The sequence below is a fragment of the Ammospiza nelsoni genome, chromosome Z (assembly GCF_027579445.1).
Source record: "Ammospiza nelsoni isolate bAmmNel1 chromosome Z, bAmmNel1.pri, whole genome shotgun sequence".
Classification (NCBI taxonomy): domain Eukaryota; kingdom Metazoa; phylum Chordata; class Aves; order Passeriformes; family Passerellidae; genus Ammospiza; species Ammospiza nelsoni.
Genome location: NC_080669.1, coordinates 76785977 through 76813898, shown reverse-complemented (window position 1 = coordinate 76813898; position 27922 = coordinate 76785977). Strand labels below are relative to the sequence as shown.

At 37.9% G+C, this 27922-nt stretch overlaps 1 protein-coding gene across 2 annotated transcripts in view; it reads right to left on the bottom strand.

Annotated features, from left to right (window-relative positions):
- Positions 1-6623: 6623 nt before the first annotated feature.
- LMBRD2 (LMBR1 domain containing 2) overlaps positions 6624-27922 on the bottom strand; it is a 28987-nt gene continuing 7688 nt past the window's right edge. The window contains exons 4-18 of one of the 2 annotated variants that reach the window (XM_059491758.1): positions 25957-26052; positions 24922-25089; positions 23845-24055; positions 22316-22390; positions 21876-21989; positions 21119-21302; positions 20596-20777; positions 19698-19831; positions 19384-19489; positions 18570-18667; positions 16685-16788; positions 14741-14787; positions 12868-12970; positions 11551-11680; positions 6624-9057 (exon numbers count right to left, since the gene is read on the bottom strand). In XM_059491758.1, coding sequence (XP_059347741.1) covers positions 8997-9057; positions 11551-11680; positions 12868-12970; positions 14741-14787; positions 16685-16788; positions 18570-18667; positions 19384-19489; positions 19698-19831; positions 20596-20777; positions 21119-21302; positions 21876-21989; positions 22316-22390; positions 23845-24055; positions 24922-25089; positions 25957-26052 — 1813 coding nt within the window. In that variant the 3' untranslated portion in view covers positions 6624-8996. Of the gene's footprint in view, positions 9058-11550; positions 11681-12867; positions 12971-14740; positions 14788-16684; positions 16789-18569; positions 18668-19383; positions 19490-19697; positions 19832-20595; positions 20778-21118; positions 21303-21875; positions 21990-22315; positions 22391-23844; positions 24056-24921; positions 25090-25956; positions 26053-27922 lie in introns of those variants that run through there. The other variant, XR_009420393.1, reaches the window with a different exon arrangement.

Genomic DNA, 27922 nt, shown 5'->3' with positions numbered 1-27922 from the left:
CATTCCTTCCAAGGCTGCAGTGTGATCTGAGAAATGCTTGTTAGGCCTTTCCTTGGAAACACCACCTGGGCTCAGCTCTTTCTGAGCTTATCAGAAACAGTCTGTTCCCAGGAACTCCTAACAAGCTTGTTTTTCTCATGAGCAGCCTTGGAAAGCATCTCTCTGGCCTGAATGGCATAACATTCTGATTCTCACACTTTCAAAGAAAGTACCGACCCAAACTGTGGCCAGGATGAAACACTGTTGTGATTAAAGCCTTCTCTTTTGCAACCCTGTAAACAGCAGTCCAAGAGGCGGCCCACTGAGCTCTCCTGGAATGCAGCAGGCCTGTGACCAGCAATGTCCCTCCGAGGGGGACGCCTCTCAGAGCCAGCAAAACTCCAGGATTGCTATACCTGGATGATCACTGAACCACCATGCGTCCTAGGCCGACACCCTCACTCCTCAAGGCCCAGCCCTTTGCCCATTAGGAGACTCAAAAGCATCCAAAGTGAGTTTTTTCATCAAGCTCTGAGGGAGATTTTTCCACAGCAACCTTATCTTGCCCTGACTATGTCTGCCTGCATACCCTCTGCACATATGCTATGGCAAATCTGGAAGTTAGGTTAAGTTACAATTATAATTTAGGCTAAATGCTGGTAAGTGATTTCTCTGTTAGATTATTAAAGTGAAGCTATAAATTAAGGTATAAATTGTTAAATTGTAGGCCATATTCCTTTTCATCCTTGTTTACACTTTATCTAGACTGTTTGACACTTGTTTAAACAGTGTCTTTACACACACCCACACCCACACACACAGCCGTAGGCAGTTTTCAAATAATTTTTGTTTTGATTGTCTGGATTTTTTTGGTTTTGTTGTTGCTTGCTTTCCCTTGTTGTGCCTCAGTTGTCCATTGTAAGTAGAGTGAATCTTACTGATGCATTCATTGTGCTTTGTAGTTTAATATTAATTCTGACTTTTGCTCATGCCCTTGCTGGTGATTTTTTGGGTGATCTCAAGCACATTTGTTCAGGACTGATTTAAAACCAGCAAAATCTTCCAAAATAAAAAGCATGACTACAAATGCTTATGAAAGGAGCAGCCTCTGGGGAAAAGATGAACAGAGAATACACATGGAAAATTCTCAGCAGTATCCGGTCTTTATGAAGTTTACTTAGAATAGATGACCTTTCCTAAACTCTGGAAATTATTTTTTTGACTGTGGATGATTTAACTATAAGCATTCACTTAGATTGCAAAGGCTTAGCAGGTTTTCACAGACATGCCTAGGCACTGGCTCAGTTACAGCACAACATCTTGCCAAGCAACTCAAAACACACACTTTTAACTAGACATTTCTGTGGGAGGAACCTGAGAGCTTTTCTTGTGTTTGTGTGCAGCCCAGATTCATAAATCACTCCAATATCTGACCTCTGTTCATGAGCTGAATCTCTCTTTGCAGTCCAGGTCATGCTGCCTGTGGAGGGAAATTGTCTTCTCTCTCAGCTGGGCCCTGACCAACTTTGGCTTTTTGATAAAGCTCTCAAAAAATCCCAAAGGCAATTGCACATAATGAGCCAGCGCAGAATAAGATGCGAAAGACAGGATGTTTACGGAGAGAAAGGGTAAAGATCTTTATCACAGCATGCAGAGCAGAAACCAGGATGAACAAGCACCATGGCACTCTGCAGGTGGAGCTGCAGAGGGAAGGGTAGTTAAATCAGAAGTCTGGTAATTTCACAGTCAGGCAGATGGTATTTCAGAAGATGTAAAATCCACTGAACACTCAATGTAGTTCCATTAGCAACTGCTAACAACAAAACACCAGAATTTATATTCTTCTCTGAGAAAATAAAGATCTGACAACAAATAACTGAAAGTTTGTATTGAATAAGGACAATACCCATTAACTGAATTGCATAGATGGTAGACTGGTAGATTTAAGAGTAGTAACTTATCACTCTAAGTTCTGGAGGAAGAATGTGGCTGGTTAACTACCTGGAAAATGATTCACTTCCCTATTCAAACCACCTCTAAAAAAATATATACACAGATCACTCACAGAATCACAGAATAGTTTGTTTTGGAAGAACGTAAAGGTCATGTAGTTGCAACCTCACTGCTATGAATGTGAACACCTTCAGCTAGATCAGGTGCTCAGAGCACCCTCCAGCCTGATCTTGAAAGTTACAAGGGATGGGACATCCACCACCTCTCAGGGCAACTTGTGCCACTATCTCACCACTCACATTGTTAAATTCTTCTTTATATTTTACTTTAATCCACCCTCTTTCAGTTTAAAACCATTATCCCTTATAGGCTCTATCCTAGTTGTAAACCCCCCAGAAGTATTGAAAGGCTGCAGTGAGATCTCCCTGAAGCCTCCTCCTCTCCAGGCTGAACAAACTCAACACAGCCTTATGTCACAGAGGAGGTGCTTCAGCTCCCTGACTGTCTTTGCATCTCTCCTTTGTACTTGCTCCAACAGATCCATGGCCCTCTCATGCTGGGGACCACAGAGCTGGATGCAGCAGTGGTGGGTCTCACCAGAGCAGAGCCGAAGGGCAGAATCACCTCCCCCAACTTACAGACATAGTAAAATATTTAAATTTTAAAAAATTCTCTTCTTTCTTTACCTTTTTTTTTTTCTTTTCTGTAGGGAAGATAAAAGCAAAACACATGTAAGAATGAGAAAGATGGGATGGAGTCAATTCCTTTGCTGTGTCCATCTCCTCACAGCTGCAGTGGATCAGTCTCTTGCCTTCATTGTCCCCAGGGGCCTGGATGAACTAGAAGGAATTGTCCTAGTATGAGTTCTCACAAAAGAAGAAGAGATGTACAGACCCTACCTTTCATCCCACCTAATGCCCCACAGTGCCAAGTTAGTCCCAGAAGCACACAGTGTTCTCAGAGGTTTCCCTGACAACACCACGTATGCAGTACTCTTCTTGATTTCCTTTCTTAATCTGCCTTCAAGAAGATTCAAAGTGATAACCAAAACAAGGTTGGATTAGCTTCTAAAGTATGAATATACTTTTAATAAAAGAAAACTTCCACATGGAAAAAATAAATAGATCAAGTTTCTCTAAATGACTACTTTCAAAAACACCTCAGAGAAGTATGAATATCTAAAATACACCAGGGAAAATGTATTGCAGAAATGATTTATTTCATGCCAATTTAAGCATTTGATTATATATATTGTAACACACATTTCAAAAATATAATCCAGTAACAACAGTAATTCAGAACACTATAGAGAAAAATGTTTAACTCCGTGAATTTCAAAACAAGGTATTTATGCATACATACTTGTATCATAAGGCAAAAGAAGATAGTCTATCCATAAGCAGCACTCCTACAGCCTATCTTGATATACACTGGAGAATGGAGGCCTATGACTAAACCTATACTTACAAATGAATTCCCTTATCTTCCAGATGCCTCTACAGAAACACAATGTATTTCTATTGGAAATAATTATTTTCTACAGTGACAGCGAAAGTATCACTCTGAAACTACTAGTTCACAGGAATATGTCAAATATAACAACATCATCCTGAGGAAATAAGTGAAGCTGCATACTAAAACACACACATGCACACAAAAGCATGCTGAGGACTTCATTCCAATGCATTCTAAGAGAAACAAAGAATAAAGCTGATTGGGCTTATGATATGACCCAAACAGAGGGTATCGAATACAATGCAAAAAAATCAACAACAGCAATTAATGTATTTAAAAGGGATCAAATTCAACGTGCCTTTCTTTTTTTGGCTAGGAATGCTAAATTTCTGTTAACATAATCAAATGGTGTAGGAGTGTCTCAGCTTCAGATTAGACTACTTAATTAGAGGCACAGCTAGTGTTAGGTGGACTGCCATGAAGCAGTACATATTCCTGCAGAGCCTATTAGGGAAAAGGAATGTAAAAGTTTCAGAAAGTTTACAAGATTCACAACTAAGCTGCTCTGAAAAAAGTAACAATTTTTTGAATTTCAAAGAAAAATTAAAAAGCTAGGACACGCTATATCCCCTTAGTAATGTTATTGTTAATAATTAAGATGCACCTATATCTCTATAATGAACCAGTGAGATTTTTTTAAGAAGCTTCATAAAAAGTTTTCCTTCATAAAGTGTTCTCTATCTGGTATTATGAATGCCCCTCAGATTTCAAGTAATTAAAGCAATAATGAAAACTGAAACTAAATATAGTATTTTTCACATAGTATTTACAGTATTCCAAGACAAATTTAATAAAATACAAATTATCATAATTATAGAAAACCATAGTAATAATTTTTAATACTTCCTATGTAAAAATCATTGTTCATGTTATATTTTACAATAGCACGAAAAAATATTGAAAAGACAGCAGCTTTCTACCATTCCTGTTAACACTGTTAATGACTGCTTTACAAGTGCTTGATTGCAAAATAAAGTCAGATTACATACCATGATTTTTCCAGTAGTGTAATTTATAGAAGCATAAAGTTTCTTTTTTTCTTAACACTTTACTGTAGTTAAATAAGAAGCGATGTCGTCCTTTGCCCAAAGCAAACTATCACTATAAGCACAGATTAGAAGTTACATTATCTTTTACCTTCTCTCATAAATACACTGCCTCACTTCACAGCTGAGAGATGCACTCCTCCTTAGCTCAGTAGGGCACATATTTCCCAATAAATGTATCAAAATATGTATTAAGAAAAGGAGAACTACAAATCTAGTAGGAGTAATAAGTTTGACTACAGCTTTTTGCCTATCCATACTTTTTAAGAACTCCAACACTGAATAGGTACTGTTTTCACACTGCTTTTTGAAGCTCATTGTGACTTGCACACATTTTTTTCACTCATTTAAATCTTTGACAGGAAGACATTCAAATATTTGTACTTAACTTGGGTGGGATTTTTGGTGTTTTGGGGCTTTTTTTGGTGTTCACTGATAGAGAGAATACTGCAGAAATGATGGCAAGAAGTATACACTAACTGCTCAGCAATTCAGGAAGTGAAACAATAAAGATATATAAAATTTACATTCTTTAGCAGCAAATAAATATGACTCTATAAATACACTGACTGAAAAATACGTTAACACTCAGTTTCCAACAGCACAGTTTGCAAGGGAATTGTATTTAAATCACCTAATCTGTAGCATCAGAAGTGATGCAGGAACACTGTTAGTCTAGAATACAGTCACTGCTTAAACACATCAAAGCTAGTTTTAACTTCATTTAGCTGTAGGGCTACTAGGACTGGAGCTGTAGCAGGAAAGAACCCATCAAGATTTGCCACAATCTGTCTGAGAAGCACCATGGAATCCCAGAACAGTTTGGGTTGCAAGGGATCTGTAAAGGCCACCTAGTCCAGCCCTCCTGGTTAACCAGCACATCTTCAACTAGAACTGGGTGCTCTGAACCGTGTCCAGCCTGGGCTTGAACATTTCCAGGGACAGGGCATCCACAGCTCTCTGGAGAGGGGTAAATCCTTAGGGACACAGCCCCCAGCCAAGTTCTGCACTATTTGTACTAGCAGTAACCAAACTTGTTTGAAACTAGCTCAAGTGAACAGAAAATAATATTCTTCTATAGTTGTACATGACTATTTCTTTATTGAAAGTATTCCAGATTCAGTCATATGAACCCATAGTGAGTTTTCAAAACATACTTTAAATTAGGCAATAAATTGCATGTAATTAGAGCCTGGATAACTCCTGGTCAGCAATACATACAATGGAGGAAACCTGACTTCACTTATCAACTCCCTGTCTAACCATCCAGAGAGGATGTGACACCAGGCATTTCCAAGCACAATACAGAGAATTCTTTACAGCTTTTCAGAGCTCAAAAAGCAGCCACTGGTTCTCCCTTACTGCACTGCAATGTCAAAAACGTTCAGCGCGGAATGTCTATGCTAGAATCTGAAATCCCACTGCCATTAATTTATACAGTCAACTCTTCAAATTACTGTATTCCAATGAAATCTGCACTAGGGACTAGTTACCTGTTTTATATAAAACCTTGACCATGTTTCCTCTGAAAATTCTGTTTGCAGCCATTTCACTGAGAGGGGAAAAAACAGGCCCCAAGAAGGCTCAATCCCATTATCTGGTCACCAGGGAGGAGGTAAAGTTATTTCACAGATTTTCAGAAAACAGAAGCTCCTTGTAATAGCTTTTCTACTGGCTCTGATGAGATCCCTTTGAAGTGACATCTCAAGAGTTATATAAAGAGTTAGAATTTTATTTCTGCCACAGGTTTTCATAAATAAACTACTGATATAAATTTTTAAAACAGAAATATAGAGTCTAAGAACAGTCATATGGATGAGTGCCCAAGAACGTATACAACGCCTTTCATATAAGGATGAATTCAAGATAGTACTACTAAGTAGTTCAAAAATAAATTAAATAGGTGTTACCATAGAATTCCTAAAGAAATATCTGAATAAAGAGAGACTCATCTTTGCAACTTCCAGTCCCTGATAAGATTCAAGCCTAAGACTTGGAACAAGCTTTTACAAACACAAAGTACTCAAACTAAAAAGTGACCTCATATGAGTGGTCTGGAAATTGTATGAGCTTGAATGCCTGTGGGCATGGCTGACATTCACTGTATTCGCCTAAGAACAAAACTGACAATTATTGTATGTCTGCTAATTTATTAATATAATTATTTCTATACAAATAAAGATTTTTTTTCTCCTTCATAGTAACAATTCAGTGTTTCAAAACAGGCAGATCAATGTATTACAAATACCACTACTGTTACAACACATATACTAAAATCACAGGAGGTAGAGTTAGATCCCCATTAACAATTATTTGAGAAAACACAGACTATTGTTAAAAATTACTAGAATATGTCATTCATGAAAACTTACTTTTCAGAATAATTCATTCCTAGCTGCTTTAAGGATGTGTTTTTTAAGCATGATAAAGAATGTATGATAAAAACATGTTCTCTTTTAGTTTTCAACACAATTTTGCAAAAAGCATATAAGAAAGCTCCCAAGTGGCAAAGATTTCCAACAAAAACCAAAATGCTTTAAATTATTCAAATTTTCAAAGTTATCACAAATTTGACCACATCTTTTACCTTATGATTATATTTGAAAATTCATACAACTAACTATGGTTTAAAAATATGCCTACACTAATGAAATTAATGTGAAGCTTTTTTACACTGTTAATAATTGGCATTTTTGAATGGCAAAGTATTATTCTTTTTGTGACAACCTACTGCAAAATACAGGCACCTTAAAAACTGATACATATAATGCAACCAGGGTATTTAGAATATAAAAAGTGTTTACCATTACCTAGTCATGCTATGTATTTCCCTTCTTTTAAAGAAATAGTCTAGAGTTTGAAGCCGTGCCTGAGGTGCGTGCAAATTATCATGTTTCAGTATTTAATTCCATCTTCATAGTATATTTCTTTTACAGTTACAAAAACACTAGTGCCATGATTTTGAATCATTACATCTGTAAAGATCTTAAGCAGACATTGTATCTTCAATAATGTATTCCTGCTATTGCACATACGCTCATATGACAGTGACACTCAGGTCCATATTCAATTTCAACTATTTACACATGCTAAAATCATGTATCTGCTTATAATGTTGGAAAAGAAAAAATACAGCCTTTTCTGACCACCACACATCGCTCCAAAATTTATACCAAAAAGTTTCATGGAATCACAGAGTACCAGGATGGAAGGAACCTAAAGGGCTATCTGGGGACACTAAGCTGTGCGGTGCAGTTGATAGTGGAGGGAAGGGAAGCCATCCAGAAGGACCTGGACAGGCTTGAGAGATGTGTCTGTACAAAGCAAGGGCAAGGTCTTATACCTGGGTCATTGCAATCTCAGGCACAGCTTACAGGCTGGGCATGAGCAGCCCCAGAGCAGCTGTGCCCAGAAGGGCTTGGGGGTGCTGTGGGTGAGAGGCTGCACATGGCCCAGCCATGGCACTCCCAGCCCAGAGAGCCAAACGTGTCCTGGGCTGCACCCAGAGCCCCGTGGGCAGCAGGGCAGGGAGGGGATTCTGCCCCTCTGCTCTGCTCTGCTGAGACCCACCTGGAGCACTGCATCCAGCCCTGGGCTCCCAGCACAGGAACCACAGGGACCTGCTGGAGCCAGCACAGAGGGGGCCACCAGGTTGGTGAGAGGACTGGAGCACCTCCCTCAGTGAAGATCAGCTGAAAAAGTTGGGGCTTTTCAGCCTGGTGAAGAGAATGTTGTGTGGAGACCTCACAGGAAAAACCCTCCAGCGTCTGAAGGTGCCTAAAGGGAAGCTGGAGAGAGACTCTATATCAGGAAGTGTAGTGACAGGACAAGGGGAAATGGCTGAACATTTGAAGAAGACAGATTTAGATTAGATATGTAAAGAAACTCTTTACTGTACGGGTGGTGAGGCACTGGCACAGGTTGCCACACAGAACTTGCGGATGTCCCATCCTTGGGTGTGTTCAAGGCCAGGCTGGATGGAGGGCTGAGCAGCACTAGAAGGTGTCCCTGCCATGGCAGAGGGGCTTAGAAATTAGATGATCTTTAAGGTTCCTTCCAACCCAAACCATTCTGTGACTAACTTTCTCAGCAAAAGCATAGCTGATATAACTGCACTTTGGATACATCAATATGCTCTCACAGCATTGGTTAAAATACAAAATAAAAAATTCCAGAAAATCTGTTCCCCAAACTTAGACTGTTACAGTTCAAGTTGAGCCCTAGGTATATTAGTGAGTTTATCATCTATTAACTTTAAATAGTTTTCTCCTTTTGGTCATGACACAAAAGCCCACACTGATGCACAACAGTATCTACAACAGCAGAAGCATATTCCTATCACTAGAGGTGAAGTTATCATACACGTGCATTCCCAAAAGAGTTGTTCCTTCATGTTTTTTTTAAAGAGTCTTTGACGGTTCAGTGACATATTGCAAATGCAGTATTTTCCAAGCAATGAGTAGGAGCTAGATTTCCACTGAATTTTCTTTAGCTTTCATGAGCTTAGACATCATCAAATATTTTGCTTCGAGACATTGACAGATATCTTCCACCAGGCTGGTACCTGCAGAATGAATTTTAGAAGTGAAAAAGTGTCACAGGAAATAGAAAAATAAAGACCCTCTAAAGATCATCTAACTCTCACTGCAATCTTTCTCCTTGACTCTAGTGGATGATGAATTTGATGTTCTACTGAATTAGTATCCATAAGAATTTGAAAGACAGTCATTAAATTAAACCTCATGTGACCAAGAGAAACAGTTATATGAATACTGGGAGTCTTAAAGAACTGTTTCCTAAAACAAAGGAAAGAAGTTTGATGTTTTGGTTGAACAGGACCTTTTTAAAAATCCCAACTACACCAACAACTTAACAAATCAACAGAAACCCGAAACACAATAAATCCAAACAAACAAGGGCACCCATAAAGTAGCTGCAGGTGCTTAACAGTACATCTCATGGGGTATTCTTAGAAGAAGAATATCAAAGATAACGCCTGCATCAAACAAATGCCTGCATGCTTATTGGTAAAAGAGAAATTTCACAAATTGTTGATCAAACATATTTTTAGAAACACTTTAAAAGCACAAAGTCCAACACAGGCACAACGAAGCTACTTGCTGTAGTATCTAGTAAAATATGAATGAACACAAAGCCAGAACCTGGTATCCTAACTGCCCTTACAGTCCAAAAGTGTTCTATTTACTGCAGGAGCTCTAGTTTTGAAAACTAATGTTACATAAGCTACTTCTACATTAACTGAAATTCCATATGCAATTACTCTTGACTTATTACCTCCATTAAATGAAATGAAGGTTACTAGGCAAAGCCCAACTAAGCTTTGAAGCTCCTGATTTTCTTTTTAAAGAAGAAGTTTAGAAGTTTAGAATGTCTGTACTTTGCAAAGCATATATAGATTCCTGGAGACTTCTGACACTGTGCTTGAAAAGTATTTGCTCCAGAATAATTACATATGCATACTCCTGTTTATAGTAGACAATCCCTTTGACACTGCATGGAAGCCAACTGCTGACAGAAATTCTAGGGTAGCTCCTCTTTAAACTCGTGTGTTTAGAAACCCCCAAGTGCTCAAATGTGGTGACACGAGACTAAACCAGTTGTCTGAATCAACCTGTGAAACCTGGCAGTGCAATTTCACAGCATTCTTTACATGTTTCTGAGCTGGCATTTGTTATTGACATTACAGATAGAAGTCCACTGAAACAGTGACTTTCTGTGACTCTTTGTGATGGGGTAAAATAGTTTTAGCTGAAAACCAACAAATTATAAGTTTTTATATGTGAATTTTGTATTATTTGTCATTTCTACACTATATCCACCCCCCCACCCAAAAAAATCACCCATACAATGTATTGCTTGTTTCTTAAATGAAGCAGAGCTTAGCAGTTACATAAGGTACTCTGAGGCAATTTGGTGTTGCAGTCACAACCAGAGAATCACAAAATTCTCTACTACAGACAGAGCCACACAGTGCAGTCTGGTACTCTCTGTTCAGGAAGTTCAGATTTCAATTTACTTTAGTAGCTCCAAGATCTGATACCCAGCTGTATTCCTGCAGCGGATCCTGTAACATTCAGTTTTATTTCCTGCAGCCTTTTCATAATGGATTTTTTACTCGGAAATCAAGTGAGCTTTCTCCAGCTGAGCTTTGTAGGAAATCAGGGAAAACCTTACACTGCACCTCTGTCTCTTGAGGCATACACCTAGACCTGGCAGCTCAGTGTGCAGCTGCAGGCTGTGCCCTGGATGTCAGGAAATGGGAGCCCCAGGCAAGGTGCCAAGAACAACTAACAAAGGGCACAGGGACCTTTGGCCCAGCCAGTGGACTGGACACTCTGAGACTGTGCTGGAGCCAAGGGTTCAGCTGGAAGAGCCTGGAACACGGTGCACATGGGCTGTGAGGGTGTAAAAGCTCCGGGATTCTTTTGTTTGGGGTTCCTTCCTAGAGGCACCAATTCAAGCTGTTATGCTGTCACTGCACCATGATTAAAGGAACCAGGTATCTGGGACTCTGCTATGGGAAACCTATGGTTGAGCTGGAAAGGGAAAATTTTCTGACTGTGAGAGTGGGGTGAGTAGGGAGGGAAAGGGGGACTTGGTCCACCTGGTCCTTGGGTCACTGGAGCTGCCTGTGGTGAAGGGGCTTCAGTCCCAGCAGTGAAAGTCTGGGGTGGCACAATTTTGATCCCCTGCACCATGAATGGCCACAGATAGTCACACCAGGAATGTTTCCTCAACATGCACGTAATTCACTAGTTTTACATGCAGTGGTTTTCAAGTTATTCCATATATAACATTATATCCAGCTCAAATCTTATTCTGATGTTTCTAAAAACCTGGAACACCTTCAGGTTTTAATGGGTTTTAAAATTATTTCCTAATTATAGGGGAAAAGGAAGAAAGGAAAAAAGTTAGATGAAATTACAAACTTCGTTTACAAAACTGTTATTATGAAACATTTAATACAGCTGTCATAGGTCAGAAAACGGAAGACAACAGAAACTTTTAACTGGAAATTACAGAGAACATTCCTCACCTTCCTGAGTCCGATTCAAGGGGGTCATCATTAACAGAGTCTGCATTAAAATCCAAAGGTTCTGCATCCTGGAGGAGTTCTATTCTATCTCTTTCAGTTCTACCATTTGAACGGGTATACTTTGATAGTGCTGAATAAGTAAAAGGAGTGAAAGACACTTATTTGCTTTGTAAACAGCCTGAAGGGGTATGAAGACATTAAATCTAAAAAACCACTAAGAATAACAAAGCAATCTCATCCAAAGCAAAAGCACAATGATTTGGAGTAGATTTAATTTTAAACCAAACTTGCTCAAACTTGTAGTATTTCCATTTAGTATCTGCACAGAAATGCAACTACAACTTTTGCCCCTCCAGTAGGTTGAGATCTATCTTGCAAAGAATCATGGAAAATAAGAACCTACTGGCAGGCATTACTTTTAAATCATCCATTCATCCTCCCAGCTTCATGCTTTAACTAAGCTGTTCAGACTGGTTTTTTGTTTGCTTTTGTTTATTTTTTAAAAAATCAATCTCATGTGTTGTTTTGCAGTTCATTCTGTGACCTTCACTAGGTCAGTACCTATGTCTTGTTTTAAGGCTGGAATGCTACATGACAACATGATGAACATTAGAATGCAATTTCAGTTACTCTACCACTAAAAATCTGGATTTGTAACTTTGTACAGAGGAGAGGGAAATCTATCAGTATTTTCTTAAAAGCATATTCAAAGCTTCCCTCCTCCTCCTCCCCTTTTTCCTCCTTTTCCTTCAGTTTCATTTGACTTGTTGTTAGCTTACAAGAGTACAAAAATTACAGAAAAAAAAAATTCACATTCTGACAAACTTTTTTGGAAGTTTAAAGCATCCACAAAAAAAAGTATTTTGCTAATACACATTATTAAATGAATGTATGAACTTATGTGGTGTCACATTTGTTGGTCATCTGATTGCTCCATTATTCCAGTCTGAGACAGCTCATTTGCAAGCAGAAGAGGTGAATTTTAAGATTTACAACACCCAACTTCAAGTGCATAATGAAGTTTCATTGTCGACAAGTGCTAGCCTAATGGCAATCATTATATATCCCATAAGATCAAGTAATTGGTCTGAAGAATAGTAAGAACCTCCGATCCCAACTTTGGAGATGGAAAGAAATACAGTACTCTTTTGAGTGCCTTAAATGGCAAGGTGACACTGAGCCACAAAAGTGAACATTATCGGCACAGCATCTAAGACAAAAAGCAGAATATTTGAAACTACTTTCACAGCCAGTGTTGAGAAGAAAATGTACTGAAACAAAACAAAACATACTTCCCCTCCAACCCACAAAGCTTACGTCTATTGGCATTGGTCTCTGAGAAGCTAGATTCTTTCTGATCTGTGTGGACAGCTCTGCTTCTGGTGGAATCCTCTCTATTTCCATACCGCTCCTTCCATTCCTGGAAAAAAGATCACCAAGAAAAATCTAAGTTGGGAGGGAAAAAGCAACAGAGTAACTAACAGTTCAGTATCTTAATACAGGAAGAATTTTTGTTTCATTTTAACTCAAAATGTGTTCCTTCAATAAACAAGTTATCATAATTGTTCTTAAGAAAAAGAAAATTTCTTTCTATAAAAGAAATTGCATCTCGAATTTGCTCTCAAAGTTCAGTTAACTGCTCTAAGTTATGGTGGGAACTGCTGCTTTTATTGGATCACTACTTCCATCTAGTGGCAGAATGGAAAAATAACGAGATGCACATAGCACAGAAGAATTCATAGCTTAGTGTAAGGTCATTTCACTGTATATTAAATGTATCATACATTTGCTGTTTTGCTTCCCAACAAGTTCAAGTTTTAAAACTACAAGCTGGAGGGAAAGGATCTGTCCTAGGGTGACATTATGATGCTTGTATCCCCAGTCGTCTGCTCTGTTTATGCTGGATATTATATTCTATGCCTTCAAGACTGGTTCTGAGAGTGAAGGTGGGAAGTGAAAAAGAAGCATGGAGTTTGTTATCAGGGACTGCACTCACTCCTCCAGATTGGATGGATCAGAACAGATCCCTCCATTGGTTTTTAGTTAGTTTAGCTAGCTGAGGCAGAGAAGATTTCCCTGGACTGGTTTTCTTTCCTTTTCCTTGGAACTGTTCGAGCCTGCTCTGGACTGGGACCTGGGGAGCACCAAGAGCTTGCACTTTGTGGCCACTGGGGCCTGCTGTGGGCAGCAGCCTTTGCCAGTGCCAGAGGGATTGGTAACAGAGTGACCACCCACAGGAGAGGCTTTCTGAATTTGTCATCTCTTCAGAGCGGTGAAAGTGTTTTGACACCTGGTATTGTTCATATTGTGCTGGGGAGTGCTTTGCCTGTTAAATGAACAGGTTCTTTCCACTTCTCTCTGAGGAAATGTTTCCTGATCCAGTCGGGGAAGAGGCCGTGTGGGTTTGCTTGCAGGGGGGGCCCTTTTGGAGGTTTTCTCCCAAATTTGCCCTAAACCAGGACAGGATCAAAAGAAAGGTCTATGCAGCACTGGCTGTCATTGGGGATTAAACTATACCTGATCTTGGAAAACCAAGAGATTTTATTCCCAGTATTGTCTGGCAGGCACCCTTTCTCTCATCTACCTTTTATTGTGACTTTCTATACTAGATTTTGTTACAAACTAGTGAAAAACTAAAGCTTCACAAATCTTTCAATACAATATGCACAGAAAACATTATTTGAATCAAACATTCTGTTTGTTATTCAGCAGAAACTATTAATTCTGTCTTAAGTGTAATTTCCTCCTCTGGCAAAAAACAAAATAGAACCTGTGCCTATGACTTTCCAATGAGCACACAAAACAATAAATTTGGGAGGAGTCTACATTTCAGTATGACAACTCTGCAACTCCAGTAATTTCAAGCAAAGCAGTATCAGCCTAAGATACTGGCAATATGCCATTTTAGATTACTCTGTATCCTAGTAATCAGGACCCTTTTTAATGCTTGTTGTACCTATTGGCGTACACCACAGCACACTGAGTAACAATGGTGTCCAAGTAGTGTTATTAAAATTGTCCTCTAACCTATAAATAACCTAGTCAAGACTATTCATCAAGATTAAACTGATTCCATCAATTATTTGGGACTCTTTTTTTTGTGAAATAGGCAATTCTGAATTAAATATCCATGATAAATCCTATCAGATATTGCAGTGTAATGTTATAACTAGCCAAACAAATCTCATACCCTTCTTCTGTTTTCACCTTCTTCCTGCCTCTGTCGTTTCCTTTTCTCTAAAAATAAAAAAAAGAAACTTTATCTGAGCTCCATATATGGAAAATCATTAGCATTTTTTAAAAATAAACAATAAAAATATGAAGTTAACTAATGAAGATTCTTATTGAAATACATGTCTTTTACAATTAAACAAAACCAAAAAGCAGCTTGTCTATCATTATGGGATTTCCCATCAGAATTATTTTGTCATGATGGTATCTTGGATCACAGCATAACATTTGGATATCAGCGAGCAAAGAACAAAAAAAAAGTCAAACAAACCCTTAGAAATAACTGGGATAGTAAGATATTAAGAAAAAGAAATTAAGAAAAAACTTCAGCATTTTTGAATCAAGATATACAACATTACAATATCAATGTCATCATTACCTTTTATTTAAGGGAGTGAAACTTTGGTCTTTTACCAAAAAACCCCATACTACTACTCTAAGTAAACCCAGGTTTTTAATCAACTGTTGGAATAAAGGAATTCCATAATATAACACTGTCTCCAGAAATTTTAATTTCTAAACATTTACTCAAAAATTACAATGGCTTCTTGCAACTTGTAAGAAATACTTTCAATAAAAAATAATGCAAAATTAAAAGCTTTCCATACCAGCAGATAATTCCAGTTCTACACAAAAAAACATGCCTTTTCTAGTCAAACACAGCTAGTTGACATAATAAAAAAGACTGAAGAGACGACTGAATTTGTGCAGCTCAATCAACACACAAAAAAAAGATTAGTTTGTTGATGATAAAGACAGTGTAAATGTTAATCATCCTTTATGACAGATTACACAAGCACCTGCTAAGGTATTATTTGTTCAGTAACACACTGTAACATATTTATAAATATCTAAAATTCAGATACTGGATGAGTAAAACTGGTACTTCATTTAAGATGTCAATGAAGTCCATCAGTGGACTTTACATAGTGACCAGAGTTCTCTAAGTTTATTGCAGTTTGTGCTGTGGCCTTCCTCAGTACAGCTTTCAAAATACTGACTGACAGTATGCTTAAAGTCCCCAGAATCCAAGGGGATACGATTTGTGACCTGCTACACTGCATGGACAGACACAGATCTGTGGGGCCAGATGGGATCGACCGAGAAGGACAGAGGCAGCTGGTCAAAATGCTCACAAACCACTTTCCTTTCAATTTTCAATTGGGTCACAACAATCCACACAATGCTAAAGGCCTCAGCCAGGGCAGTTGGAAAGCAGCCTTTTGGAAAAGGACTTGGGACTGCTGGCTGAGAGTGGCTGAACATGAGCCAGGATGTGCCCAGGTGGCCAGGAAAGCCAAAGGCACCTGGCCAGGATCAGCAATGGTGTGGCCAGCAGGAGCAGGGCAGTGACTGCCCCTCTGTGCTGAGTACTGGAGAGGTCACATTTCAAATCCTGTGTCCAGCTCTGGGCCTGGGTCCAGTTCTGAGTCCAGAGAAGGGCAATGGAGCTGGGAAAGGGTCTGAAGCACAATTGTGATGAGGAGCAGCTGAAGGAGGTGGGGGTGTTGAGCCTGGAAAAGAGCAGGCTCAGAGGAGTCCTTATCACTTAACAACTCCCTGACAAGAGGGTGTAGTGAGGTAGGGGTTGGTCTTCTAAGTAATAAACAACAAGACAAGAGGGAACGGCCTGAAGTTGTGCTACGAAGTTTGGGTATTAGGAAAAAATTCTTCACTGAAAGGGTTGTCAGACATTGGAATAGGCTGCTCAGGGAAGTCTGGAGTCACCATCCCTGAGGATATTTAAAAGATGTGCAGGTGTGGCATTTGCAGACATGGTTCAGTGGTGAACCTGTCAGTGCTGGAATAAGGGTTGGACTCTATCTTAGAGGTCTTTTCTAGCCTTGATGATTCTATAGTAGTATGATTTTACGGACAGACTGTGACAGAAGACCTAATTTACCTCTTCTGATTAGCTCTTTTCCTTCATCAATCAAATCCGAGGTCATTTCGCTATCACCCATGAACTGCTGGAACCCCAAAAGATTCAAACAACGAGTTCCTAAACTGGTAAAACAAGAAGCAATTTCCTTTGTTAATTTACAATTAGTAATTTAGATACATTACAGAACAAAATGTAAAACAAACTATTCAGAACTGTATGAACAATCCAAGCAAAAAGGAAAAACAAAGAAGAAAAGATGGACTATTACACCAGCTGAGAAAACAGAAAATTCCGAACTCAGAACAATAAGCGGCGATCCAGAACAGTAGGGTGACCTAGGTGACCCAGAACAGTAACACGTTCCTAAATACAACTGGAAGTGATAGAATAATCCTACTCAAACAGAGATTAAAATGCGTATAATCTGAGAGTAGTGCAAATGACACTTGCTTTAAATGTGTCTAACATGAGACGTTTGCTTTAAATGTTCTAAGATATAACAGAATTTGTTCCTATGTCATCAACTCTTCTTTGTCAGAAGACAATTACCATAAAAATTCTCCGTATTCTGATTTCTCCGTTGTTGAAACAGTAACAACAAGGAAATCCACTTTCACCTCAGGGTTTCACTCAGGAGAATGTGAACTGCATACTTTTAAGCTCTAGGGATGCTGGCTGCCCATTTGGATAGCCAATGGCAGCAGTCAGGTAGAAAGCTTGCTCCACCTTTTTTAAGCCAATCCTGGAACTACATAGCATGAAATCGCTTTCATCTTTTCAACTTCACACCAGAAAACACAACTGCTGTTTTTGTACTGTTTTCCTTCCCCCAAACTGGAGTATTGATATATTTTTTCCTGATACTACCTTAACTTTAAGACTGCTGGATTAAGCAAAGGAGAATCATCTTTCCTCAACAGATTTTAATTCAATCTTAGTTTTTGCATGCATCTTTATTAGCAGAGGTCATTAAAGCAACCCTCTCTCCTCTAATTTTTATTCTTCCTTTTCATTTTGTCATTCAAGGCGCAGGATGATCATCATGGACAAGAGGTCAAATTTCTCTTTTCTTGTAATTTGCTTTCCTGTTTGTTGTTTGTTTTGTTTTGTTTGTTTTTTTAGCTCCACCACCACTTTTGTCACTTAACTTCAAGTTAAAAGGGAAAACTCACAACTAGATACTTGTTACTTACTATCTATGGATACACATAAAATGATATCCGAGGCATTTCACTACATTGTACTTGACTAAAAAACACAGAGATTGCTTCTGACTGAATGGTAATGCAGAATTGAAGATACTAACATAAATCTGTATTTCAACAAGATCAGACTAAAAGTATCTCATCCCTTACAGTGATCAAAAGCAGACATTTTGAAATTATAAAGCAAGAATATAATGATGTTTTCTGCAGTTACCTTCTAGCCTCCAACAAACTGTGCTTTAGGGAAACAAGATCAAATTACTTAATCCAGCATGTGTTACCAGAAGTTTAGTAACACATCAGAAACTTGATATCAATCTTTAGAAAGTTCAATACCTAAAAATGTTGCTAGTGGTCCTTAATTTCTTAGAAAACTTTGCTGAAAACAGCTTTCTCATTATAATTTTAATCTCAAAAGCACAACCAAATGTCCCCAGGCTCCAATGTTTGAACAGATCACCCCTTAAGATCTAGGAATGAAGTTTAAATTAACTCAGTTACGAGTTAATACAATCTGTATTTTTAAAATGTATACATTTCCCCTATATAAACAGCAATCTATGGATTTAGGTTTTACATTTTTATTAGAATGACACAACAACTGCTGGAAAAGGAGTACTGAATCTCTTCCTGAAACAGATGAAACTAGTTTTATTAATGTAAAGAAGCACAGAGGATCTATTTTGCAAATCACTTACCTGAAGTACGTAGCAATACAGAGAATGACAACAAGCATTGGGTAGTAGATATAGAATCCATCTGCAATGAAGGACAGCACTCTCATGGATCCCATTATCTAGGAAACAAACATTCCCAAGAACAAGCTCTAATTAGCTATACTCTACACAAACCCATGAAGATTGTGCCTTCTCACAAATACATGATCCTTTACAGTAACTGAAACATAAGCAATATTATCAATATTATCAATATCATCAGGTCTGCTTGAGAATAAACAGATGTAATGGCCACCTCCAACACTCTGAGATTTCTAAAATGCTAGATTTTGTAGTCTCACCCACTGTAGAACAAGGGCAAATCTGGTGGATTGTTTTCATTTGCTGCAAAAAAGTCTCCAGTTTTTCACACAAAAAATCTAGTTACTAACAACAAAGACATGAGATATAATTTGCCACACAAAACCAAGGTATTCAATAAAACCGAATTCACTAATTTTCAGTAGGAAGTTAGGATTGGTCCTGATCTATAGGGATTGCCTACATGCTAAAGCCACTGAAAGCTAAAACTTACAGAAATTGGTATTAGGAAATGAAGAACACCCTGAACTCTAAAGTACAATACTTTACTTTCTTAAGATAAAGTGGGGGGGGAAGCTATTGATCACTTCTAGAAATCATTACCAAACTCCTCACCTATAACCAATTATTTTTTACCACGTTGGAAAGACTGAAAACATTTGAATATCTGTATTTTACAATAAGATATATTTAAAAATACTGCGTCTATTCTCCAAACCATATTGAAAGCTCAAACCCCTCTTTTCTTACTTACAGATGTATAAGCAGTTGGCTGAGTGTTTTTGTGAGAGATTGTTGCATCCATATGGGTCAAGCCCAGAAAGTTCAAGCACAATGGTGGAGTAAGACGGCAAAATAACCTGCACAAATGCAAGAGGCAACAGCATTTAAAAGCGTTTCTTAGATAGCCTACAAAGTCATGACTGGATCTATCATGGAACAACAGTGTAGAGCTCATTAGGAATTATACCCATAAATTACAAATTAAAGAATGTAAATGGAAGTTTTATGGACATTTTCAATTCAGTATTTGATAGAACACCTGTAAAACATATACCAAATACTCACATGCCACTGAAAAGGAGACTGTATGCATCTGTCTGATGATGTGAAGCTAAGTAGTAATAGTTAAATACACGGATCCTGAAGACAGTAGAGTAAACACAGATACTTAAGAAAAATATGGTAAGAAAACAGGCCATCTAGGGGGAAAAAAAAGGTGTTGTTAAGTTGCTTAAATGTAGAATTCTATTAAAGGTCTATCACATGCAGAGACCATCTCCAGCCTTTACTTTTCATTTTGAGATGTGAGAACACCACCATCTCTGAGAAGAGTTTTGGGAGTTTTTCAGAGCAATTTAAACTGGAAATTATAACATTTTACACATAAGCTAACACAGCTGACACTAGAAACATTCTACTACTTCTTGTTAATGTAAATAAATTGCTGTAATTGCCTCAATAATTACCATGCCTGATCTGGCATTTATTCCCACTAAAAAAGGCATAAACCAAGTGTTTTCAAATCAGCCTTTGCTAAGTATATAAGAATTTTTCAGCTCGGCATTTTACTGATAAATTTGTGCACACATACGCTAGCCACACCTTTGACAGGATTCTTGGTCATTTGCAAATCCCTGTTTAGGAACTGAGGTCACACACATGACTGTTTAGACAGAAAGTCTAATTCACACCTATGTTCCAACCTACTGTTTCAGAAATTACTCGTGTATGATATTCAGGCCAGCTATATTCAGGCCTGCCTTCACCAGGTATTTCTGAGTTTTAACAAGTGGCAAAAGGCAGACTTCCTCCACACAAAGAAAGTTCAGTACCATACATTTAGAGACCTTCTGAAAGTTGACAGATTATTTAGAGATTTATTTAAAAATCTATTTTATCTACTGCTGTTATCATAACCATTGATCTGAAAGTATTTTTTTCCAAGTGACCATCTCCAACCTACCTCTATGTATATATAATTATATGTCTTTTCTGCCAGCTGTATGAAAACCGCAAATAGCGACAGAACTGGTTTTGTGCTGAAGAATGTGCACTCTGACCACACAACAATTACAGAGAACGTGGCCAGCACAACTGCAAGCACTCTGTAAAACCATGGTCGGAGAAGGCACTCCCAGTACCACTCTGGAAAAACAAACACACAGACATATCCGAAACGGGTTAATGAGAATTACACAACCAGAAACAGAACTCGCTCTCAAAAGGCTTCAAAGTTTGCTGTTGCTTTATTGCTTTATAACATAACTGCTACTGAATTTGTAAATAAAATTGGGGCTTATGGCCAAGAGCATAAATTAGGATCTGATAGCTCTTCTAATGTATTTATGTATTACATAAATACATTAATATTCCAGACACGCTTCCCTCTGCTGCAGCTGAACTTCCTACATAAAACAATTGGTTCTTGTTACAAAAAGGTATCAGTTATGCTTTAACATACCTAAAACCTGCATGACAGCACTTACCAACCGTTGGTGTATAGAAGTACTGAATAATTTTATTTTCTGGTTCCTGGGAATGAAAGGTATGAACAAACTGCCGAGTTGCACTGCTTTCATTTTTTGCCACATCTTCCAGGTAAAATGCTTGCTCTAAAAGAATTTGCCACTGGACCTGTGTACGACGATGTCTCTGCACTGAATAGATTACCTACAATAAATTGCAAGAAATTAGCGTTTCAGGGTACTTGTTTCAAAAAATGGCAGAAAATTCTTGCAAAATCCCTTGAAAACACATGCATTGCAGAACTGCAAAGTCTGTATCTTCAAAAATGCAGGTAGGTAATTCTCTAAAATACATAAATCATGGAAGTACTACATACACGATTACTGAGTTTTGCAGCTCTTTCATCACAAACCATCTGTAGCAGGTAAATCCTACTTTTCCCAACCTACCTCTTTATTTTTGCATCTCAGTAAATATCAAGCTTTTACTATAATTTCTTTTCCAGAATGCACTGTCAGTCAACCATTAAAAGGCTTATTCACAGACAGCTTTAACCCTATCAAGATACAACACAAGAAGAACATCTTTTACACATCCAGAACTTAGATCACTTGGTATATTAATTGTCTGTGCATTCTCTCACCAAGAAAAGTTTCTGTTAAGTAGCTTAAACCCACTGTACTCAACAGTCCAGATGAAGTGCGTTCGAAATCTTTGACTAGCATTTACTCTCATTACAACAGACTAAATGAGGCATTCTCCCATATATTAATATACCTGCTTGTGAAGTTTGGCCAAACTTTTTTCACTGGGATAACTGTTCTGTCTTTCATCAAAATCTTCATAATCATCCATGTTTCTACCCATTCTTTCCTGGTACTCAGTAGGGCACTGGAAGGAAAAGGGAAAATTAACTGGGAGACAAAAGAGTAGCAAGCAGCTTTGGCTAATTATTTGTAAAAGTTTCCTACAACTGAAAAGCTCACTCTAAGGATACATTTTTCTCTCTTTCTACAACGCTATGTCAAAATACATCTGATAATTCCATATGTCATAAGAAAATACTTCACAAAGAATTTCAACTCAGTCTCAACAGAAACTCAGAAGTCAACTAGAGATTTTATATTAAGAGCAAAAGAAAGTAATGTACAAGTATTCTATATGTGCAGGAAACATTCTCCCAGCTGAGTAATTATGGTTGATGAACAATTGGTTACCTTTTTCAGTATAGTATCAACACATTTCCTCAAGGGGTGGTTATATTTGATACTCTCACTTACTTTACGGACTTCCTGTTGAGAGAAAAAAAAACAGAATAGTTTACCTATGCTATAGTAAAATATCAATAAAAAAAATTTCATTAACTATAAATTTTTACTGGTCAATTAAGAGTTGCAGCCCTCCTAGTCAGCCATCAAAGCTTAAAAAAATACAGCTTCCTAAAAGCCATAGTTTTACTAAATATCTCATAAAAGGTAAATGAAGTATTGTAAAGAACACTTAATGTATTTTTTTAAAAAGAACAGCAGTGTACAAATATGCAACTACATAAATACATGGAGGATTGGTTTCTATGCATGAAGGCTGAAATAGAAAAGACTTTCTTGTTTAAGTTACAGATAAAAAGGATATAAAGAATAAGTCCCACTGTCTGACTCAGGGCACTGACCACCACTTTAGGAAGCCAGTTCCAGGGTGAGACTAACCACTCCCCTGGTGGTAAGGAACTGCTTCCTCATGTCCAGTCTGGACCTCTCTGGACACAGCTTTCCCCACGCATCCTGTCACTGGCTGCCAGGGAAAAGAGATCAGCATCTCCCTCTCCAGGCATCTGAACAATGCTCTTAGTAATTTGCTTCAACTTTTGGTCAGCTCTGAAATGCTCAGACAGCTGCATCAGATGACTGTTGTTGGTGCCCTCCAGTGGAAATATTCTATCTGTTTTAAGTGCTATCCTGGTAAATAAGGGTTGTCATTGCTCATTTTCCAGTAAGTTTTGTAGTTATGTCCCACTTAAGATGTTTTAACTGTTTAAGCAGTTTCTTCTAAATGCTGTTATGGATGAACGAAGACTCTATTACTGTTACGTGATTAAGAGTCTATTTGTGTTACGTGTCAGTACAAATAACACGTAACACGAACTGCCACCCTATCCTACAACAGGGTATCCCAGCAGAAGAACCAAGCCATGGTATCCTAGCAGAAGAACCGGAATAGCTATTCAAAGGGCTAGATTTCCGTTCTGTTCTTGAACTACAGTAGAGCCTATTGCTCACTGATACTCTATTAACAATAGAGTCTCTAAACAAACTTTGAAAGAAACAATTATCCATATGTTCTCTTCTTAAAGAGTATGTAATTGCGGCCCCACAATTTGGAAACTCTTCTTGAGAGTCCAGAAATACACTGCGAGCAGAGCATAGAAGAAGTACAAATTTTAACACTAGTGAAACATCTATACACTGCCTATTCAAGCTCATTCTGAAATGTTATTTGTTAGTGACCAGTACTACACCGAAAGTGTCAATAAAAGAATAGACTCATAAAATAATGGTTATCAAGTAGCTATTACTTTTAAGTTTGTCACAGCAAGGACTATTTCTGTTTTGCCTTTTGCATAGGATTGAGTGCTGTCAAGGGGCATACTATGATGGTAAGCTCATGCTACAAGTGTCCAACACCAGTGAATTCACACATGACTAACAGCAGCCTTCACTTTTTTCCACAGACAAGGTTAGTTACTTACCTCCATAATATCCTCTAAATTCTCCTCTGCATCTGCTTTTTCAGTCATCAGTTTGGCAGCTTTGAAGTAAGTCTTCATGAGCAGATAACCCCTCTTGGCCCCATTCCAGTGAGAACGAGGGATTTCCACCAAACCATAACCCAAAAGCAACACAAGAAGGAATAGACCCCATGTGTTTGCAGCAGCTATTCCAATAGTCTGAAGCTGGTTCCTAAGGAAACAACAGTATAAAAAACCCAAACAAACAACATTCTCCTATCTTGGCTGCAAGAAACCAGCCTTGAGGTATCAATACGTACCAATGTGGTTTTTAAGTTTACAGGAACAGACTCTGGTATCACCTAGATTTTTGCCTGGAGCCAGTCTGCTGCCTGGCCGTATTTAAAGCTGCCACAATTTTCCTGTATCTACTGTTCTGCCCACTACAGATGGCAGATAAGAATTGGTTTGTTTGTTCCCAAAGAAACTGTTCTCCTAAAGGAATGTGTTCCCTTAGGAAACAACATGAACTTACCAAACCTACTGAATGTGACTGAATGTGAGGTCAAAATAGCATAATGGCAGTCACTGTAAGAAACAAATTCAGAATCCAAGATTTGTATTGATAATATTGTGTTCAGGAATTTTATTCAGATGGAATTTCTATTCCATCTGGTATGGATACTATAAGCAATTTATTGATGTCAATTATTTTAACTTTTCTTTTCACCATTAAAGTCTACAGTATTTAGAGGCACTGCATAGGAAATACAGATTTTTTGAAATATGTTGTTCTGAAAACACTGGAAGATTCTGCACTAACTTTGCAAATGTGTTTGTATGGAGAAAAAAGCACCACTGTAAATACAAGAGGATTCCTCTGCTATACATAACAAAATCAGAGTATCAAACCCCAATTTTCCATAAATATTCAAAAAAGCCAATTTCATATACAAAGTTAACATAGTTTTCTAACTGACTAGCATATTATTATGACTAAAAGTAGTTTTTTTCAGAAAGACCCATTTCATCAACAGAAGAAATTATCCATGACAATTGTGTTAGAACTCATGGAAGTGTTTACAGCCTTATTCTTACCATTGTAAATTGAAGTTTGGGTTTACAGCCACATATATTAGAAATGCTCCAAAAATCAGCAAGTAAGTGCCATAATAGATGGCATTTTCAATCAGAGCAGTTTTAATCTTTCCAGTGATGGAGAACCCTCCTGATCTAGCATATGACTGCATAAAAGGTAGCAGAATCCTAGGAGAAAACGAAACAAAACAAAACCACATCAGCCAATCAGAAAAAAAAAAAAAAAAAAAAACACCAAAAAGCAACAAAATAAAAAACCCATCAACCCCCACCAAAAAATCTCCCAAACACCCAAACCACCAACCTCCCCAAAAAAGAACTTTAGCAGTGTCAGGTTACCGAGGCACGGGTGTTAAAAGTTTTAAGACTCCCAAGCTTCTAAGAAATTAGCTACTTAGATGTTTTTATTCTAGATGTACCTGTCTGATGGCAAACCTTACACAAGCTGCAGATAAAAACAATACAGTTAGCTTTGCTATGAAAAATCTGTGATAAGTAAGAATGAACTACCAACCCTGATATCCCTGAAACTACAAAAATAATTATCTGATAAGAGGTTGATCAGAAACTGCACAAAGCACAGACAACCCAAAACCCCATACACAAATCTTTTTTCTGTAGTTCTACCTAAATCTTTGTGCAATATATCTGATAAAACCAACTAATTTACAATATTACTTAAAAATTACCCAAATTATTAATAGAATTATTTTGGTATCTGGCTGCCTAAAACCCATTTATTTCAGACAATTTATCCATAAACACCTACACATGTAAATTGCTTAGTTTCAACTACAAAAGGGAACCAAGGATAAATGGCTGCCACCTGAACGTTGCTTCCATAGAAGCAAGAAAAAAAAAGTATGACTAAATTAGTATAGTAATTATTATCGAAATTTCACTACTAGCAAATAATATGCAATTTAAAAGCTCTTTTCCATACTGATATATATTTTTAAAGAATGCTATGACTGTTAAGATGGTCCATTTAAGAACTGCATCTTACTCCTTGCCATAATCTTTTGCCTTACTTACCATGTTAAAAACTGAGATGTCCAATACACAACACGCCAGAAAATTGGCATAATTCCATCAGGAATATAACTCCAGGGTTTGAAACATTTTTGTTTGCTGTTACAATGTAAAGAAGACTATTGTTAGTTGTAGAGCCCTGAGTATAAAAAGCAACTTCCATAAATTCCTACCTAGGAAGTTCTTTGAAAAGAACATAGAAGTAGTACAATGTTGTTCAAGCACACAGTCAACAATCAACTGTCTCCCAAATAAATAAACCAAATAATCACTAGAAATATTTATAATTTTTTTAACCACAAATAATGCATTTGGACATGACATTTTTCTTAGAGAAAAAAACCCAGAAGCTCCAAGACTGAAGAGCACTATTCAATAAATCATTTTAAGGTTACAGTTGTTGGTTTTCAGTAGTAATTATTTCATGCACAGAAAGAACACTTGTTTAAACAGAGAAGCATTAAATTTCAGTTAGTGCAGGTTTTTAAAAAATATCGAGGCACATCATTATCATCTAGAGCACTCAGTCATACAAAGAACATATTAGTTGTTTCTTTTGCTACCCAGCTGGATCAAGTCAGTTTTATATAAACTTTGATTCAATAAGCCAATACTCTTCAGACAGGTAATGTTCACTACAGAAGACAGGAAAGTCCTATGAGTCCTGAAAAGGAAAAGGAAAAGGAAAAGGAAAAGGAAAAGGAAAAGGAAAAGGAAAAGGAAAAGGAAAAGGAAAAGGAAAAGGAAAAGGAAAAGAAAGGAAAAGGTGTCCATCTAAACTAAGACAGTTTATTTTTTTTCCACACACCTGGCTGGGTAATGAAGCAAGGGTGAGTCAAGGCGCAATAAAGTCAACTTAGATGAGATTACCTAATGAGAAATAATTGGTATTTTCCAGGGTCAAACTAGTTAAGCCTGAGTCGTAAGTTTTTATGTGCACGGCCTAAATATTTTCAAAATTATCAACTTAAGATAGAATGACAGGTAGTATGACTAAAGGTTTCAGCACCTCCTCTATGACAGGCTGAGAGAGCAGGGGGTGTTCAGCCTGGAGAAGAGAAGGTGCCAGGAGACCTTTCAGCACCTTCCAGTACCTTAAGGGGATTTATAAAAAGGAAGGAAATGGACTTTTTATGTGGGCAAAGTGACAGGACAAGGAGCCATGGTTTTCAACTGACAGAGGGCAGGTTTAAATCAGGGATTTGGAAGAAATTCTTTACTATGATGGTGGTGAGGCACTGGCACAAGTTGCCAGAGAAGCTGTGGGTGCCCCGTCCCTGACAGCGTTCAAGGCCAGGCTGGATGGACCAACCCGGCCTAGTGGAAGGTGTCTTTGCTCCTGGAAGATGATTGGAACTGGGTGATATTTAGGGTTCCTTCCAACCCAAATCATTCTGTGATTCTAAGGAAAAAAGTTTGTCTGAAGCTATAGGTAAATTGAAAGGTTACTGAATAGTTTTCAAATTGTGTATATAATTAAAGAGGTTTAATTAACATCCACTTGGTGGTCCTAAGAATAGGGTGCAATATTGTGTGACTGTCATTTCATCATTTTTCCAGGCTCCTCTTTGGGGCAGCAAGACTGGCAAGACTTTGCACAGACATATCAGCTGATATCTTAAAGGCTCAGATCATCTTACAGATAACTACACTGCCCACATCAGTAACACAGGGAAACAGCCAGTGTAGGCTAAGGGATGAGCAGCTACGGAAAGAGCCCACATTAGTCCACTTCTCCATGGTTAGGGATTACTTTCTTCCTGTCAGGACACCCCTAGCAGGCTACCATTACTTTGGTGGAATACAGCACATTTCAGATAACTGCAATTACCATATATATGTAATGATAAGAAGCGATTAGATATATCCCTGACATATAAGACAAGTAGCTGATTTCATTCATATGGTATAAATTAAAGGTATAAAATTAGATTTTCAGGTTTAAAGTCTTTAAGGTTGTAAAGGATAA